Source organism: Labeo rohita, chromosome 17 (genome assembly GCF_022985175.1).
Source record: "Labeo rohita strain BAU-BD-2019 chromosome 17, IGBB_LRoh.1.0, whole genome shotgun sequence".
Lineage (NCBI taxonomy): Eukaryota > Metazoa > Chordata > Actinopteri > Cypriniformes > Cyprinidae > Labeo > Labeo rohita.
The window spans coordinates 19,074,691-19,090,894 of NC_066885.1; the positions used below are offsets into that span (position 1 = coordinate 19,074,691).

Consider the following 16,204-nt stretch of genomic DNA (forward strand, 5'->3'; position numbering starts at 1 on the left):
GTTACGTCAAAGCAAATTAATCCAGGGCTAAAAATATTTATGATACATATAGGTGATTTAGCAACATATAAAACCATGCAAATCATTTAGCTAAATATTAGCTAGTTTTTTTCCAAAATGCCAGCTATGGGGCAAAGTGAGCCAAATGCTGTGGGGTAAGTTGAGCCAACACTTTAACTCACCCCACCATAAGGCAGTTAAGTTAAATCTCTGAAGTATAAACTGGTATTGAGATTAATGTGAGATTAAGCAGCTGGTTTAGTTTATCATATATATACATATTATTTGTGTAATTTATTTTATAGGGACAAGTGCACCAAAACCTTCTCTGAGAACCAGAATATGCTTTTCATCACATTATAATCAAATATATCTTTCCACCTGAAAAACTACCATGACAAGAATCTTATGACTAATATGTTTCAATTACATTTATTCCCTCATTCTAATTCAAATTTTATTTCATTTTACTCAACAAACTATGTGTTTAGTCTTTTTGTGAACGTTGTGAACTTTGGTGTTCAACATATTGTTTCGGAAATGCAAACAATTAAGGATTAAAAAAATTAAACTTAATTTAATTGGTTTTATTTTGTTTAAGTTAGCTTTAAGAAAAGAAATATGACTGTTTGTAAAATAAAATCGGATTATTAAGTTAATTTTTAAAAGAGGTAAATTATCTTTATAAATATCTAAATTTCACATGGGTTTGAATCAAATTCAGTCAGATGGTCAGTTTTCACCCAGATGGTTTATTTTACTCACTGACTCGGGTCAACATACCCCTAACCTGGGGCAAATTGAGCCACAGGAACACTTTTCTTTTATAAGAAGCCATAATGTTAGAACCCTTTGTCATAGATACATTCTGATAATTTAAAACAATAGGAAACATCCTGAAATTACTTTATATACTTTCATTGTACTTCTGCCCCATTTTCCCTTATCTTGTGGACCACATAAGTAAAAAATGGCTTATCTTACCCCACTCATTATCCTACATACATTCTAAATCATAAACATCTTAAAGACATTTTCTAAAAGTCTATTTGACATCTGATAGAAAATGTCCTATAGACGTATTGCAGATGAGCAATCAACACTATAAAAAATGCGTCTTGCAGACGTAGATGCAGACGTCACATCGATGTCTCGATGATGTATGTGTGCTGTCAGGGCTGAGAGAGCGAGTTTGCAGTGAACATTTCTAAATTAATTATTTATTTACTTATTTTCTGAGTAATTACTTCTTAAACCCTTTATTTATTTACTTATTTGCTAAGTAATTACTATAAAATCCTTCCATTTATAATTTTTAGTTATAACGCACATAAGATCTAAAATGTTTTCACCACAATGCGACCAATCAGACCACAGGGCGGGTAAAGCTTTGTGGCGCGAAGTAACGGCACAAAAAGGAGAAGAGAGGACGAATACGGAGAAAATTATCATTTTGTGTCAAAGAATAATTCACCAGTTGTAGTATTTCAGTATTTTGGACAAAGGAGAGATGTCACTGAATCAGGTAAATCGTAAATTGACTAAGTTACCAAGCTTTTCCAGCACTTACTCAGCGGCACAGACGGATGAATAGTTAAGACGAGGCGAACATTTATGAAATCCTTAAAGACACGAAATAAACCAGCAAAATAAATTAAAAAACGTCACTTACAAGCAGAAATCCGAGTGACATGAGCTCAAAGCGACATAACCGAGTCATTACTTTTTACTCATAGCCAGATCGTTTTTATAACACTCCATAAGAGACTGATAACCAGCTTTTAACCACACGTTGCTGTTCTCCAAAAACTATAGTCTATATAGGGCTATATAAAATAATTATAATACAAAACTACATTAGCGAAATGGTAGTGGATAGTTATTGTAACTTAAACAATAACTTAACGGTAATAACGGATCATTTTTCCCTTTGCGCAAAAGAATCCATGCCAGCCATTAGGTGTCGGTATAACGTTACTGTAAATTCAAGATAATCGCCATTTTACCAGTTCAACACACCTGTAATGCTCTCACTTCATACCTGTTGCTCTGTTCCAGCCAGCTCATGTACAAGAGCTTCATGTTTCCGTAGCTGTGACTGCACTCCTTTCAGATCTTTAGCTATGTCATCAGGAATGCTTTTGTTCCTTTCCTGTTACAAGATATGTAACGTGAGCACCAGGGCTAATATGTTTATTATATTATTCATTAGCATGACTTTAAAGCACAGTTGGACTGGATACCTTTATGTTTCTTAGTGCATCAGTCAAGTCTTTGTAGAACTTGTGGCATTCCTCAGATTTTCGTAGCTTTTCTTTACGACCCTTGGATAAATCCTGCAGCTCTTCCCATGATTCTCTGTCATAAAATAGACTTAATGTAAGTATGAATTGCAAATGGTACCTGTAGATTGTAAAGTCATGTAACTGTATACACAGGTTTTATTTGACATAAATATGATTACTTATTAGTTTGTAATATTTTGTTTATAATCTGTTTTCCTTATCAGCCGTTACCTGAGTTGATTCTGTGTTTCTCGGATGAAGCGGCTCTCAGGATGATTACTTTTGATGAGTTTGTCAGCCAACTGTTCACAGGTGTGCATCCTCTCAAGTCCCACCTCCAGCTGCTTTAAGAATACCTCAAATCTCCCACACAGTTGCTGTCATAAAACAAGAGGTGCTTAGATCGTGATCACAGACAACATGCATATCTGATACGGGATTAACTTTATGAATCATATTAAAATTTTAAGAATATTAAGAAATAAGAAGATTTCAAATATTTCAATGCCAAGGACCCGAAAATATGATCATCTCTAGGGTCAAATAATATGTTTGAATTGACAATTAAATAAAAAATATACCAAATATATACTGCCTTGTGTATTCATACCTCTTAATTTTTTCACGTTTTATGTTGCAGCCTTATGGTAAACTGCTTAAAATTAGTTTTTTCCCATCCTTATACACTCCATACACCATAATGACAAAGCACATAATAGATTTGTGACAACTTTTCAAACTTATTAAAAATAAAACACTGAAATAAGTACATTGCATAAGTATTCATACCCTTGATTCAGTACATTTTCAGGTTTCTCAAGAAATGTTTGAATGGGTTCAAGCCCGGGCTGCAGCTGCTAAAAACAGCCCCACAGCATGAGGCAGCTACCAGCACACTTTACTTTTGGGATGGTACGCTGCAGGTGATGAGCCATTGTTTGGTTTCTTTCAAACATAATGCTTGAAATTGAAGTTCATCAGACCATAGAATCTTGTTTCTCACAGTCCCTTTAGGTGCCTTTTTTGCAAATTCCAAGTCGGCTTTTAATGTGTTTTCACTGAGGAGAGGATTGAGTTTGGCCACACCGCCATTAATACCAGATTGGTGGTGTGTTGCAGTGATATTTGTCCTTCTGTAAGTTTCACCTAACTGCATATATGATCATGGAGCTCAACTAGAGTGATCATCAGTTTCTTGGTCACCAAAATAAACAAAGGATCTTCTCCATCAGCTGATCAGTTTGGCCAGGAGGCCAGCTCTAAGAAGAGTCCTTGTTGTTCCAAACTTTTTCCATTATGGATAATGGAGGCTACAGCGTTCTGTGAACCTTCAGTGTAGCAGATTTTTTTCTGAACTCTTCCCCAAATCTATGACGCAGTCCTGTCTCTGAGCTCTACAGGCAGTCTTTTTAACCTCAGTGTTGGATTTTTGCTCTGATATGCATTTTTTAGCTGTTAAACCTTTTCTGAGAGGTGTGCGCTTTTCCAAATCATACCCATTCAAGTGAATTTTTATCACAATGTAACTCCACTCAAAGTGTAGTAACATTTACAATTGATATGAATGCTCCTGAGTTAATTTTAAGTGTCCCGAAAAAGGGTATGAATACTTATGCAATGGAACAATTTCAGTTTTTTGTTTCTAATAAATTTGCTAAGTTGTTATAAACCTGTTTGTGCTTTGTCATTATTGTGTATGGATGTGTAGACTGATGTGGGGGAAAAATACTTTAGCAGTTTAAAATAAGGCTGCAACATAACAAAATGTGGGGGAAAAAATGGGGTATGAATACTTTCGCAAGGCACTGTATGAGAAAATAAGTGTGAAGACAACAGATTGTAAAAATTAGCTGTTATATTTATATTGTCACTGCACTAAAGCCATAAAAAGATAAAATATTAATAGGCATAAGATATTATTTGGAAATTATTCACTTAAGTTGACAGTGTATCATTCTTATACCCAATACTGAATTAATGCAACTATTAAAACTGTATTGTAATAAGTCTCTCAATTTCTGACCCAAAAATGAAAAAGTAGTACCAAATTTAGTAAATGTTTTAAAAATTGTGTTATGTTAATTATCATCCTAACCTATTATAACTATCACCACACTAAAATACCTTTAGTTCATTTTTTTTTCTTTTAAAATTTCTTGATCCAACCCTGAAGTACAGTGCAAAGTAGTTTGAAGGTAAATAAACTGGACAATGACAAATCATTGGGCAGGTAGTCTGCAAAAGATGGTCTCACCAGTGCGTTTTCATAATCACTCCCTAAGTCATTAGAGGCAGCAATCTGTCTCTGCTGAGCAATCCATTCGTCCAATTCGGCAGACTCACGCTTAAATTCATGCAGGTGTAAAGTCTCTCGCAGCCTCTGCTCTCTGTTGTAATGACATATGTTTGTTTTAACAAGGCAAACCAACATGAGGGTGTGTACTTCTGTTATGCAGGTTTATCAACTGATTTTTATTTTACCTGACTTTTGCTGAGTGCTGAACCTCATTTAGCTTAGATTTAATGTGGTTGCAGGGCTTGTTCAGCTCCTCTAAACCCCACACACGTACAGCTTGCTTAACGTTTGACTTGAGTTCATCTACTTGAGCAGCAAGTACCTCAATCTGCCCCTCCACTGCCTGAAGAAACAAACCAGTACGTGCTGTTAACATGTTAAAACCTTAAGCTATTGCATTAGTACAAGCCAAAGATTACTCACCTCGTGCTGCTTTATTAGACTCTGAGTAGCTAATTCAGTCTTGCCATAATCAGTGCTGACCAAAGCTGATGTTTCTGACAGAAGGGTCTCTAGCTCAGTGCAGTCAAGCAAAATCTGTCCAACAGGACCAAAACGTTAACACTAATGGTTTGAATAATTACTGGACCAAAAAAACTGCAAACACTCCTACACTTTTACCTGCTCCCGTGTAACTGCCTTGTTAAGTTCGCCAGACCGTTTCTCACACATCTCTTCTAAATCCTCCCATTCTGCACTCAGTTCCTCACACCTTTCCTGTACTTCCTGTCCATTCCACTGATTGGACCGTGCCATGGCTCGTCCTCTGTCCAGGACTCGTTTTAAGTACTGGCTGTGGGCATTTACCTCTGCCTGCAGGTCCTGGAGGATTTTGAAAGATTTAACAGTTACAATGAATACAACTTGACTCTGGAACTGTACAAAGAAATGTACAGTCATTTGTTTAAAGTTATTAAAACTATTTGTTGTATTCATACGCTCAAATCTAATCGCACCTTGTGTTTCTGAAGCAGGCTAACTGCCCCTGCAAGAGATCTTTCATAGTTTGTAGTATCAGCTACAGGGTGATGCTCTGATATCCAGTTTAGCTCTAGGTCTACATCATGGTAAAAGCTATATAGAGCCACATCTGCCTCTAACTGGCTCCTGCGATGATCCAAAGGTTTCTGTAGAGACTTAAATCTGGCAAATAAAACAGAAGGCATCTTAAAGCATGTAGATAAAGCAACGCTTTTGTACTGATTCACCCTTCATATACATACACTACCAGTCAAAAGTTTTTAAATGTTTTTTCAAAAATTATCTTCTGCTCACCAAGCCTGCATTTATTTGATCCAAAAAAGCAAAAGCAGTAATATTGTGAAATATATTTACTATATAAAATAACTGTTTTCTATTTGAATATATATTTTAAAATATAATATTTTCCTGTGATCAAAGCTTAATTTTCAGCATCATTACTCCAGTCTTCAGTGTCACATGATACTACAGAAATTATTCTAATATGCTGATTTGCTGTTTAAGAAACATTTTTATTACTATTATTAAATTAAATCAATATTTAAAACAGTTGAGTAATTTTTTTCAGGATTCCTTGATGGATAGAAAGATACAAAGATCAGCATTTATCTGAAATAAAAAGACTTTCGTAATGTTATACACTATACCATTCAAAAGGAGACAGTATAATTTTTGGGAAAGAAATTACAGAAATAAATACTTTTACACAAAAACTGTTTCAGCTTAGAAAAGTAAGCATTCTTGCTGCCTTAAAAATTTAAGTTTAGTCAACATGAAGCAAGGATGCTCCAACCCTAATCAAACACACCTGATCCAACTAATCAAGGTCTTCAGGATTACTAGAAACTATTAAGCAGGTGTAGGTTGGAGCTTGTTGGAGATTTTTTTAAAAAAACATTAAAAATATTACTGTTCACAAACTTTTGACTGGTAATGTATAAATGATTATTAATTTATTAGCTATTGTTTCCCCAAAACAGGGAATTCATTGCAAGTAAGTTTTGAAGAAAAACGAGTACTAACAGTTTCAGGTAAGTGTCAGTCTCCCTGAGAATGCGTTGAGAGTCAAAATGGTTGGTTGCCAGGTGTTTGGCACGGGTGACAATGGAGTTGATTTTTTCTGCAAGTTCTTGAGCCTCCTCCTCGAGCTGCTTGTGCTCCTTCAGGAGCTGTCTGCTTGAACGAAGGTCATGACCCCTGATTGCATTCTGTAACATCCTTTCAATTGCCTCAATCTTCAGTTTTGCATCCTGAAAATGTGCAGATGTGTAAATTTCAACTGATTTGATACACTGACACCAATTTACATAAGCACAGATTTAAAAACTACTCAGATAGAAATTTATTCTGCTTACATTTCAATAATAAATCTAAAAATATTCTGAAGTATTCAAAAGTAGAAGTAGAAGTAGAGCTTGAGTTTAAGTACCTGAAGCAGCTCCATGAGTTGCTCTTGCTGGCCAGCCTGTCGTAGTTTGTCCCCTCTTTCTGCCATCTTCTTCTGGAGTTCGGTCCACCTTTTGCGTACCTCTCGAGTCTTTCTCTGTATGCTCTGGCTGTTGTAGTGATCCTCTCCTAGCATTTCCTCTCCAGTCTAACCACATGAAATCCAGTAATCAAAATAAAACAAAATCATGGCAAAGTACTTAGAAGAGTAAACAATACATCTGATGTGGTGCTGTACCTCAGTCAGTCGGTCTATGCGGACTTGATTGGCCTGCATCTCTTTTTCAGCCGCCTCGTGTTTTTTGAGCTTGCGAAGGATGTTGGTTGGATCTCTGTACGATTCGTCTTCAGCAATCTCAAACTTCTCCTCTATCCACAACAGCACCTCTTCTGCATCTCTTAAAAATTCCTATGCAACGAAAAATGTATTTTAAAGCACTGTAGTAGTTTAGACAACTTTCTTTGATATATACCTACTAACACATTTGAACTTCCATTATTTATAAATCATGCTATAGCTCTTCAAAACATAAACTGAAGGTCTACCTGGTACTTTTGTGAAGCAAGTAAATCAAGCCTTCTTAATTTACAACTTTCTTTCAGCTTCTTGAATCGATCTTGAATGACCTTTGATCGCTCTTGAATTCTGGAAAAGGGTAAATGCCAGAGTTAATTAAGATAATAGCACTAAGAAACAAGCAATTATAATTATTTAGTAATCAAATTAATTATAATGTTAAAACAAGTAAAAGACTATACTTACTCTTTGGCGGCAAAGTTACGTTTGCTGATGAGCTCCTGGCTCTTGTCTTGAAAGAGGTTAATGGATCGTTCTAGTGCCTCAAGCAAAGCCTCAAGCTCTTCTTGTCGGCCCAGCAAACTGTGAACGCTGTCCACAGAGTCCTGTATAGAAATTATGCATTACATTTTTACAAATTTTGACAAAAATGTGCTTAGAGACATAAAATTAATTAACTTCTATCATGACAACTCTCAAAAGATTTTAGCATGGTAATGGACCTGACAATGTTAATGTATTTGGTCTTGGCAGAATAGATCTGTTACGCTGCTGAATTGCTGTTGTTGTAAATTATTGCTGCTCCTGCTGCAAAATCAAGTACAGGAACTTGCTACTGCCAATACAATACGCTGCTTGTGAGTATTTAAGACATACTGCTGCTGCAAAAGTAGCATATATAATAAGTTGTAGCAGATCTATACAGGTGGAGCTGGGGAGGTGGAGGGTTTCAGAGTAACTGAAAGTGCTCTAGTGAATGCTAACCAACCATTTAAAAGTAAAGCAGTAAGCTCATTGGCTGCGTATGCAACATAAACCAGTCAGGTGGGCAAGTAGTTTAAGCCTTGCCATTTAGAGTTTCATGACAGAACTTGACATTTAACGAATATATTAAAATAATAGAAGAAATTAAATGTCACAGTATCATCTCTTTCATTTACCCCCAAGTCTTTGACTTTCAGTCTGGCTTCATGACCAGAAATGGTGGCCTCTATGCGATCTGCTTCCATATTCAGCTTTTGAAACTCCAGTGCTTGCTCAAGCCTTCTGTTGCGGCTAGACCACAGTTTATCCAGCTGGCTCCACTCATTATCCAACTTAGAGAGTGTCTGGTGAACATCTTTAGCTCCTTTGTCTCCAGATGCCAGAGATTGACCCAGCTTCTCCATATCTTTCAATCTGAAATAATGTTAACGTCAATTATAGGAACTAAGTAAGAATTACAAGATCAAGACCAAACACAACTAACTTTGCTCTCTGAAGCTCAATCTCTTGCTTGAGATCAAGGTGCTCCTTGAGCAGGGCTTGAGCAGATGCTACATCAGATCCAGTGTCGTCTTCCAGAAGGTGCTCTTTTGTTGCCTCGCCCCATAACAACAGGTCTCTGGTCTCTTTCTGAAAGCGTTGCAAGCGTCGGGCTTCCTCAAGCATACGTTGTCTCTGAATAGCTTGGGCTTTCAACTGCCGCAGCAGGTCCTCCAAAGCACGTACTTCTTCCATGATAGCAGCGCTCTCTGCAGGACTACAATCTTGTTTCCTGTACAGTCAACAGAGAGAACAATGAAGATTGATTTAGTTTTACAACTTTATACATAACACTGGACATTCTCCTGTTAGTTAGTGTAATGATGGTTAGCTGTGCCAAGGTTAGAAACTATAAACATATCATCAAAAAGAAGTGGTACTGCAATAATTTTGTAGCAAACCTACATCTTGGCAACACTTTTAAGGTATTCTATTTTCCTTTCCAAGGCTTCTATGTCCCTCTCAGCTTGAGCTTGTCTTTGTTCCTCAGTCTGTAGGGCTGATGATGAGCTTCCCACATCAGGTGTGTCAAGCTGAACTAGCCTATCCTGGAGCTGAGCCTGGACTTCCTGGCAGGTCTGCAGGAACGACTTCACATCAGCAGAGCTAAGCAGCTCATGAGCCATCTCATCCTTTAGTTCTTGAATGTGTTCCCACCTGGTCACATGAAAAAAACTCTTTAAGGACAAAATAGCATGGTGGGACGGTACGGTTGCACCAGTGCAGATTTTAACCTTCATACCTGCGGGTAACGATTCCAAGTCTGAGCTGAATTTCTTTTTTCTTGCTGTGCTGTTTTTTCACAAGCTCCTCTCCAAGCTTGGTAATGTCATCGAGCTGCTTTCTACCACTGGCTAGTTCGGTAAGAAAGTTCTGTGTGTGACATTGAGAAGGAAGTGAAAGTTTTTCAATCAAAATACCAACAAAGTACACAAGTATATCTATTGGAGATTCTTTTTCAAGCAACTTTAAGGCTCTGAATGTTATGCTTGGCGAACTGACCTCATATTTGGCTTGTACAACCTCTAAGTTGTTGGAGTTGGAGCCAAAAGTGTTGAGGACATTCTCCTTGTCTCCCATCCAGGACTCAAACTCCTCACAGGCATTAAAGAACCTATGTAGTTGTGCAGTATCATCCAGGATCTTATTTTTTGACTGGTGGGAGAAAATGCTATTTTAATGCCTGGAAAATGTTTAAAATCATCTAAAATGGTAAAGAATAGAGGTGAAACTTGAATACTCACCTGTGCTAAATTATAAAGGCTGTTGAAATCTTGTTCCAGACTGCTTTGTGTGCTTTCTATTGTGTCTTTTTGGAAGTGTGGGTCGGGCAGCGATGAGCTAGATATTTCAGCTGTGCCACGCCGCATAGAACGAGTGCGGCGAGGTCGGCTCACTTTCTTTTTGGGACTCTCAGCTTCTCCATTCGCAGTTTCAGGTGGTGCGTTCTGCATTTAAATGCATCAAAATACAAGCAAAAGCTGTCTAGTAGATGCAATTTACAGAGGAGTGTTATTACTAATAAGATTTGAAACTCAAGTAGATTTTCAAGAGTCTTACAGAAGATGGCATCTCTTTGATGTATGTGGGAGATACTAGCTGCTCATTTCCTTTGTTGTCTCGAAGAAGAAACCTATCATCTTTTTCCCTGCTGACAATTGTCAATATTTCTCCTCTGTCCCAGTTTACTATAGGACCTGGAAAAATGGTCAGGATGAGAAGAGAAACTGGTTCACTGTACACACAAACCAGACCAGTAGCATTTATCATTTTTTAGCACTAAAGGATGCTGGGTACCTCTGAATCTGAACCTAATCATTGCTTGTTCCTGTGGTACAACCTTGCTGAGGACTTTTCCTCCTTTGTCAGCTTTTTTATCCTTCCCATCTTCACCATCTGATGAATCACTGTAGTGGACCATTCTACTCTGCTGGATTTCAGTCTTAAATTGATTTAAAAAATGTATCATTGAATCTGTATCCATTAAATTATACAGTAAGTGCTGTAATTGCATTACAAAATAATTTGTATTTCTTGTAATATTTGTAATAACTTTTGTACATAATGGGTTATTTTGGTTGTGACTCACAGTAAGAGGAGCAAGTTGGGCAGCACTCTTGGCCTGCTCACCCAGTCGTTTAACTTCTGAGGCATATGCTTCCATTTCTTTCTCCAGTCTTTGGTGACGCTGGAGCAGAGCAGTAGTGCTGGCCTCATCCTTTCCATAATCCTCATCAGTTAGAAGTGGTTTGCGGTCATCAAGCCACGAGCTGGCTTCGGTAACATCTGCAAAATACTGATGGAAAGGAGGAATGGCATTTACAATGCATTTTTATCCCAACCACTGCTTGATGTAACTCTCATAAATTCTCACTTTCCTCCCAGAAGGAGCCTAAACATAGCCAAGCCTGGTTTCTACCTGTTTGATGACATTGGCTGCATGCAGCCTGTTTTTTCGGATGGTGACTTGGTCTTTAAGTTGCTGCCATTGTTTTTGAAGAGTCCGAATCCACTTTTGGATGTCTCTCTCGTTGGTGTGTCTCCCCCTGCACAGCTCTTGGCCTCTGGATAAAACTCCAGAGCACAGAGATTCCTGTGACTGAATCTCTGCCTCTAAAGCCTGCAACATACATAGTGATTTTTGCTAATCTTAGCAGTTCTGATCCAGTCACACTGAGGTTAAGCAACATAAGTCTGTTCTCCATTATAGAAGTGCTTAAAAGAGCATCAGTACGCATATAACTGTTTTGAAATAGATCTAAAAATGTATGCAGTAATGGCTTTCTTCAGTACTTCAATTTTGTATCTTATCATGTAGTATCTGATGGCCACATACCTTGTGTTTCTGAATTGCTTGCTGAATTTGACTGAGGTCTCTCCCCAGAGATGCTGCCTGTAAGAGAACCCACTTCTCATAGATCCATGCTTCTACTTCTTCACAATCATAGAAAAATTCAAAGAGCTTCAGCTGTCCCTCCAGAGCTTTTCTCCTTTTTTTCACAAAAAAAGATCATGTGATTGATGTACAGTATATGTCTTATAAATGTCCACAAAGTACAATTTGAAGGGCTTAAAGAGTTTACCTGTTCTTGTTGCGAACCAGTAAAGAGTTGTACTGGCTGTTAAGATCTTTAACTCCTCTCTCAACTTTTGTGGCACCTTTGTGTTTAACCTTTAAGGCACTACTGCTAATGGCATTCAGGCTTTCTCCAAGTGAGATGATTTGAGTGTCTAGTAAGTCCTGTTTTTGCAGTAGGACTACCACCTCTGGCAGCTGTTTTCCTATGTCAGAGGAATCTACCTGGGCCTAGGAAAGAACGTAGTTTATTCTCAAGTGATAATTTGTTCATAAAGTTCATAAAGCTCAGTGGTAATATCTGTAGTTAAAAGCACATTATATATTTAGATATATTTTGGAAATTTGACTCACCTGTAATTCCCTTAGGTCCACAGATATTAACTCAATATCTCTGAGAACAGCAAATGTGTTCACAGCATCTCCAGCATGTTCTCTCTGCTGCTGCAGAAGCTGCTGCAAAGTTTGCCATTGGTTCATGATATTGTCGTTCCTGTCATGTATAAGATAGTAATGAAACATTCATAAGATAATATGCACATATTATCTACTATTAGGTAATGTTTCCACACCGATAAAATGTTTTTTTTACTTAATTAATGAGAAGTGATTTTCAACATCCACATTCCTAATGATGTGTGCACACTAAAAACGAATTTCAAAGTCAATGCAAAGACACGAATTGATGCAAATTCACACCGGGCATCGCAGATTACACAAATTGGGTGGTGCAATTGACCCTTCGCAAAAACCTGCCCTCCTTAGTTACTATTGCTGTGTCCAAAAACAGTGCCGCTCTCACACTAAACATCATGTTCTTACGCAGTGAAAAATACACTGCAGAACAAGAGGAAACTGACAACATTCAAGACAGAGCAGGTTACTTTTAGTATTAAACAAGGTTTCAGCTTTAAAATGTCATTTTTTAAAGAAATTCAAACAATAAATACTGCTTTGTGGCTCTTTGTGTGTTGTGACAGATCACTGTACTGCCTTATTAGATCAATCGACACGTGAACCAATGGTCTTTTATTTACTTGAAATAAACATGAATGAACATTAGAACATGTATTCCAACTGCGGAAAGACATTACTATACACAATTTTTCAAGTTTAAGTCCACCCAAATTAATATACCCTCATGTCTGATTGGTTTGTCAGACAAAATGGCGGATTTGGTGTTATGACTGGTCAGATCCAGTGTTGCCAAGTCCGCGGTTGGAATTGGGCCTTGTTTTTTACGTCCACGGGTTGAAGTGACTCCAGTAACGTAATATTTAGCCCCTGGAATGGTAATTTTGACTAGGGGAACCCCGCCAAAATATGTGTATTTTACCCCCCGAATTTAAACAGGGGACCCCCCCTCAAAACGCAATTTGGCTACTTTTGGGCTAGTTTTGAGTAGCAATTGGGCAGGTTTTGTTGTGAAATCCTGGCAACCTTGGTCAGATCCCCTGTCATTCAAGATGTTTTCTAAGGGTTAATTACGGCAAACACACGATATCGTATGATGTTTGTCACGCAAGCCAATCAGCCAAGGACTTATTGACACGTTCAGTTGTATCAGAAAACAGAGAAAAGCATTATGCAATGATTTTATTCACGTGAGTGACACGAAAAACATTCTGTGAGTAATCTAGAGCGATAACGCAATGAGAATATTCGCTTTGCATTTGGTGTGCACACAGCATAAGGATCAACAAATGTTGAAAAATCTAGTTTACCTCAAGATTAGTCATATCTAAAATGCTATAAGCATTTTACATTAAATAAAAGTCAAGCACCGGTACATTGCTGCAACAGCCCAGTATTAAAATAAAAAATCATCACTAAGAACCAAAAACAACAGCACAAATAGGAAATTATGTTTTATAGAGCTAGCATTAGCGGAAATGTTTTTACTAAAACTTTATTTATTGTCTTTTTCTCTATATGTGACCCTGGACCACAAAACCAGTCTTAAGTAGCATGGGTAAATTTGTAGCAATAGCCAAAAATATGGTATGGGTCAAAATTATTGTTTTTTCTTTTATGCCAAAAATCATCATGTTCCATAAAGATATTTTGTAAATTTCCTACTTTAAATATATCAAAACCTAATTTTTTTATTAGAAATATGCATGGCTAAGAACTTCATTTGGACAACTTTAAAGGCAATTTTCGCAATATTTGGATTTCTTTTGCACCCTCAGATTCTAGATTTTCAAATAGTTGTATCTCGGTCAAATATTATCCCATCCTAACAAACCATACATCAATTGAAAACATGTTTATTCAGATTCCAGATTATGTATAAATCTTAATTTCAAAAAACTTACCCTTATGACTGGTTTTGTGGTCCAGAGTCACATATTATAACAGGACATGAAAAACAGCTATAGCCCGTGTTAGAGTTTGTATTAAGTGTTTATGAACTACCTGCTATTCTTTGTCCCCTCACCTGCGAGTCACTTGTGTCTTGCTGTGGTAGTTCTCTTTTTCAATAACAGCAGCCATCTTACTTAAAGCTCGGAAACGCGGTTCACGAGCCAGCACATCGGTTCCCAGGGCCTCTAGTTTGCGAGCCGCTGTCTCAGCCTCCTCCAGTCTCTGCAGCCCTCCCAGGTCTTGTTGTTGGATCAGTTGCAGAGTGTCCTCCAGGTAGCTCTCCCTCAGCGTAGCCTTACGCCCAAACTTTTGGGCCAACTGTTCCAGCTGCTCCAGCCTCATCAGTGCACCCTGGAGGGCCCTCTCTCGCTGGTGTTCTGCTCGCTCTAGCAAAGTCCAGCTCCTTTCGATATCCCCCAAGGTCTTGCCTTCCGGTGGAATATAGTCCCACTGGTTGTTTGCTCTCAGCTTGGTTCGCAAGTTGAAGAGGTGGGCCTCGATAGCCCCTCGCTCCTGGTACTTGGGTGGTTTCTCAATAGTGCGGTATTTCTTGAAGGCAGAAACCAGATGCTGCATTTCTCGCAGGGAGTTGGGGAAAGAACGGTCGTTGAGCTCCATTATCATGGTCTTGATCCAGCGTAGTAAGTCAGACACCATGCTCTCATACATGCGCTTCATATCATCCAGCTCTTTCAGAAGGTCAACAATCTGCAGGCAGAAATAAAGTATGTTGAAGCACAGTAGGTCAGTATTAAACATTAAGCAACATCCTGGTTTTAAAAACATGTTAGCAAGCATGTATTTCTTTAAAGGATGGGTGATTTGGGAGCATGTTTTTGTTCAGCAGCTACACTGACATCTATCTACTGAATACACACCTGTCCCACTTCAGGAACACTCCTCTGCGGCTCAATAATTGTTTGTCTCATGTTCTGCCATCGCAGCCACTGACTGCTGAAATAGCCACTGAAAGCCATTGTCATCTAGTGTCCCAACAGCGTCACACCTGAGAGCTGCTAGTCTTACCATAAATGAACTCAGAGTCTTGACATCTCAGAGCCTGGCCGGGCTTATCTCCGTCCCATCTATCCATCCATCCAACGAGATCTGTCTGTCATTGTTTAATACACTTTTGTGACAGCTAACACTACTCCACAGCTGTGACCCAGTCAACACATACCGCTATTTCTATTCACACTTGTGGACATGGCGGTGAGTGAAAGTGTCGTACTGCACAGGCAGAACAGGACACTTCACGCCCCTGTTCCTCTCCATGTGTATCCTGCCAGCATGTTAATGGCATCGCCTGACCTCTGAACTCATCCTTGCTGGATCAACGCCTCCTGTTTTTCAAAGAGTATCTGAGAACGTCTTCTTCCATATTGTCAGTATGATCTGAAAAGCTGTGTCTTGACTATGCAGTGCAGACACCTGGCTTTCTTGGTTAGAAGCATTTACAGCCCAGTGTTTACACTGATCTGATTAAGACCAGGGCTCCTCCTTTTGACCCACAGTCAAATCCACTAATCCTAAAGAGTTTGAGATTAGAGTCCTGATTCAACATCACAGTAGCTGCAGTTCATACTTTCACAAACAGATGGTGCCAGTGCTTAACATTTCCCAAAACAGCTTTGCATAAACTTGCCTGGAAGGATATGCTCATGTGACATTGCTTTGTCCTAGTGGACCAAAGCAAGAAATGTATATCTTTGTTGTAACAACCAAATCTATTCCAAACCAAGTCTAAAAAAGACTAAACACCCAAGGGAATAAATCTTATGTCACTAATAACTATGATGGCATTAGTGTAGTTCACAATATTACTACTACTAAGTTAGTTGATTAAATAAATTGCCAATATACAGTAGTCAACATCTGAAGTGGATCAAAACCTTTCATCAAAGTTGTCCTAAAACCAAAACAATACCAGT

At 38.2% G+C, this 16,204-nt stretch overlaps 1 protein-coding gene across 4 annotated transcripts in view; it reads right to left on the minus strand.

Annotated features, from left to right (window-relative positions):
- sptbn5 (spectrin, beta, non-erythrocytic 5) overlaps positions 1–16,204 on the minus strand; it is a 44,513-nt gene that overhangs the window by 19,898 nt on the left and 8,411 nt on the right. For 3 of the 4 annotated variants that reach the window (XM_051133457.1, XM_051133456.1, XM_051133458.1), the window contains exons 7-33: positions 14,347–14,981; positions 12,261–12,399; positions 11,914–12,137; positions 11,667–11,820; positions 11,250–11,450; positions 10,920–11,126; positions 10,628–10,772; positions 10,391–10,527; positions 10,075–10,278; positions 9,833–9,985; positions 9,573–9,703; positions 9,236–9,487; positions 8,775–9,062; positions 8,467–8,704; positions 7,772–7,911; positions 7,555–7,654; positions 7,247–7,417; positions 6,992–7,156; positions 6,586–6,812; positions 5,538–5,724; positions 5,203–5,403; positions 5,005–5,118; positions 4,767–4,924; positions 4,540–4,672; positions 2,517–2,662; positions 2,244–2,358; positions 2,042–2,152 (exon numbers count right to left, since the gene is read on the minus strand). In XM_051133457.1, coding sequence (XP_050989414.1) covers positions 2,042–2,152; positions 2,244–2,358; positions 2,517–2,662; positions 4,540–4,672; positions 4,767–4,924; positions 5,005–5,118; positions 5,203–5,403; positions 5,538–5,724; positions 6,586–6,812; positions 6,992–7,156; positions 7,247–7,417; positions 7,555–7,654; positions 7,772–7,911; positions 8,467–8,704; positions 8,775–9,062; positions 9,236–9,487; positions 9,573–9,703; positions 9,833–9,985; positions 10,075–10,278; positions 10,391–10,527; positions 10,628–10,772; positions 10,920–11,126; positions 11,250–11,450; positions 11,667–11,820; positions 11,914–12,137; positions 12,261–12,399; positions 14,347–14,981 — 5,076 coding nt within the window. Of the gene's footprint in view, positions 1–2,041; positions 2,153–2,243; positions 2,359–2,516; positions 2,663–4,539; positions 4,673–4,766; positions 4,925–5,004; positions 5,119–5,202; positions 5,404–5,537; positions 5,725–6,585; positions 6,813–6,991; positions 7,157–7,246; positions 7,418–7,554; positions 7,655–7,771; positions 7,912–8,466; positions 8,705–8,774; positions 9,063–9,235; positions 9,488–9,572; positions 9,704–9,832; positions 9,986–10,074; positions 10,279–10,390; positions 10,528–10,627; positions 10,773–10,919; positions 11,127–11,249; positions 11,451–11,666; positions 11,821–11,913; positions 12,138–12,260; positions 12,400–14,346; positions 14,982–15,151; positions 15,369–16,204 lie in introns of those variants that run through there. The other variant, XM_051133459.1, reaches the window with a different exon arrangement.